Source organism: Pseudorca crassidens, chromosome 2 (genome assembly GCF_039906515.1).
Source record: "Pseudorca crassidens isolate mPseCra1 chromosome 2, mPseCra1.hap1, whole genome shotgun sequence".
Classification (NCBI taxonomy): Eukaryota; Metazoa; Chordata; class Mammalia; order Artiodactyla; family Delphinidae; genus Pseudorca; species Pseudorca crassidens.
The window spans coordinates 53,012,042-53,014,868 of record NC_090297.1 but is presented as its reverse complement, the minus strand read 5'-3'; the positions used below and the strand labels follow the sequence as shown (position 1 = coordinate 53,014,868).

At 43.8% G+C, this 2,827-nt stretch overlaps 1 protein-coding gene across 1 annotated transcript; it reads right to left on the bottom strand.

The window, feature by feature from the left end:
* Nucleotides 1–312: 312 nt before the first annotated feature.
* Nucleotides 313–2,276, bottom strand: LOC137210599 (small integral membrane protein 10-like protein 2A). Its single transcript, XM_067712631.1, is given in 2 exon segments — nt 313–2,121; nt 2,123–2,276. Coding segments are annotated over 2 exon segments (201 nt in total). The 5' UTR covers nt 2,249–2,276; the 3' UTR covers nt 313–2,046.
* Nucleotides 2,277–2,827: the final 551 nt, after the last annotated feature.

Sequence of the window (2,827 nt, the reverse complement as noted above, 5' to 3'; positions counted from 1 at the left end):
TTTTCTACCCTAGATTTGGAATCATCCATTTCTCCAAGGAGCCCTGGCTCTTTTTGGTGGAAAATAGGATTTAAGGATCACAGTCTGTGTACTCCATGTCTTTATTCTCCTTGGTTGGTTCATTGTTTCTAGGCCTTTTCCATGGAAAGAGCTAGAAAATACTTCCTTTTTTTAAGATAAAATATATCATGAGTTGGGCTTCCCTGGTGGCACAGTGGTTACGGATCTGCCTGCCAATGCAGGGGACACGGGTTAGAGCCCTGGTCCATGAAGATCCCACATGCCGCAGAGCAACTAAGCCCGTGAGCCACAACTACTGAAGCCCGCGCGCCTAGAGCCCATGCTCCACAACAAGAGAAGCCACCGCAACGAGAAGCCCGCACACTGCAACGAAGAGTAGCCCCCGCTCGCTGCAACTAGAGAAAGCCCCCGAGCAGCAACAAAGATCCAACTCAGCCAAAAATAAATAAATTTATTAAAAACAAATATATATATATATATATATATATATATATATATATATATATCTATCATGAGTTCATACCGATACTTGCATTTCAAATTCAGGATTTCAGGATTTTTACTTAACCTCATCAGTCTCATATCTATATTTCCTTTCCCTGGTGTCAATTATTTTCTCTCACTCTGATCAACACTCTTTTTTTTTAATTGCAGTAAATTCATTTTTAATAAGTTTTAACTTTTAATCAAAGTAATACATGCATGTAAGAGATTTAGGAAAATCAACCAGTACAAAAGGACATATAATGAAAAGCAGTAAATCCCCATCCACCCTTCTCAACTTTTGCTTTCCCAACCCAGAGGCAAAAACTTTTACATGTCTGTTTAGAGGTTAACTCCATTTTTCCTAATAATATGTTTTTCTTACTATTTCTTAACTTGATGACATGAGGCATTTTCTGCTGACTTCCTGCTATCCCCTTGGTTTTCCTCCCTCCTCCATTTGGTTGTATCACTATTTTTAACTCTTTTGTTGGTTACCTTGTTCACTTAAAAAATCTAACCCCTAAATCTCTCTTATTCTTTCAACTAGAGACAGTATCTGGACTTCCTAGTTTAGGAGAATAACACCACTATTCCATTTCTTCCTCTTTGCCTGCCAACTTGTTGCCTGTACTTGTCAAAGTTGGTTAACATTCCCACTCTGTTCTATAACTGTCTCCCCTGCTTTGCCTAGAGATTTACTCTAAAAATGAAAATGCGTAACAAATATTTCCATTGCAATGATTATTTAAACACTGTTCACTGAATGGTAAAGTTGAACGCTATGATTGGATTTTCTGTGACTGCAGAGTTTTGATCCACATGCCAGTGTTCAGATTCCCTTTCTCACACTCCAGGCAACGGTTGAAAAACAGGCCACATCTGAGGTTGCTTCATATGTGAAGCATGCTCTCCTTGTACAGTTTGAAATGTTTGTTTTTCCCAGTAGATTCTGTTTGCCGTTGTTTTTTCTTTGGGGATGAAGAAATGTCTGCCTTCAGATCATGTTGTAAATTTCCTCCGTCTAACTCCATCCATCTGTTGCCTAGAATCGATTCCATTCAGTTGGAAGTCTCTTCTCTTCTTTTTCTAATTTGCAAGATTTGTCTCCTATTTGGACCATTCTTGTACAGTTTATCTTTTTTTAAGTTGTTAGTAACTTTTCCTTTTTTCCCCCTTAGGGCATCCTGTGCTTACTGTCATTTCCCTACATTCGGTGCTGTCTTTTGTTTTATGGATGCAAGAACTTCTCAAATATTTCTGAGGATTTTCAGATTTTTAAGTTCTGTTCTTTGAATTAGCTATTTCCTTGAGATTCAACATTTAATTATATCTTAGGCTTTTTTGGTTATACTGCAGGCTTTCAGCAAATGATTTCTAGCCGCCCATTTATATGAAAAGATGGGGCAATGGCAAGACCGGCAGGCAAGTCTGTGTGCGCGAGGCGAGCTGGTCGCTTTGCTCTAGGGCGGGCGAGGTCGGGGGTGGAGCTCAGCCATCCTGCTGGGCACCCCCCTCCCAGAGTGCCACAAGTTAGTTGCTCTAAATATGTACCTGCAGGCGCACTTTGAGAATCACCGAAGCCACGACTTAGAAGTAGGGGAAGTTCATGCGCAGACCTCCAGGCCAGGTCGAAGAAGATGATCAGCGTGCGTGTGAGCCCCTTGCAGAAGGCGCCGTACGAGCCGCCGGTCGCGGCGGAGCGCGACAGCCGTACCGCCAGGCCCGAGAGGGCCGCCGCCATCGGTCTGCTGTGGCCTCCCGCCGGCTCCGCGGCCGGAGGGACGCACGCGGGAGAAGCGGCGCGGGAGGTGGATCGCGCGGCCGCAGATGCAAGCTGCGATGCAGGGCGGGCGTCCTCCGCCTCCTCCGGCTGCGCTCGGGCCACCGCCCAGCACTGTTCTTAAAGATGTTCAGAGAAAGAGATTACAGTCTTTCAGCAGCAAAACACGATGCTGCTTTCCTCCCTGCATGAATCATTGATTTGGACAGGGGAAGGTGAAACTTCAGTTTTAAAAATTAACATTGAGATGATTGTGTTTGGGTGCTGTCCTATAGGTTTTCTTTTAGAGAAGCTAAAGTCACAGGACCTTTTAGCCTTCTGTCTTCTGATTATCTCAAAGGATTGGTTGGAAAACCAGACTTCATTTTTCCAACCAGTTCCCAGAAATGGTTGGGTCAGTCTCAGGGGGACCAACTGGCTTCCAGAGAAGAAAAAGTAAGTGATCAGACTTGGTGTTTCTAGGAGTTTGAGGTTTGACAACAGGTCATGGAGTTAGGCGGTTCTCAAACCATTTCTGGATGTTGAAAGTTATCAGCGTGA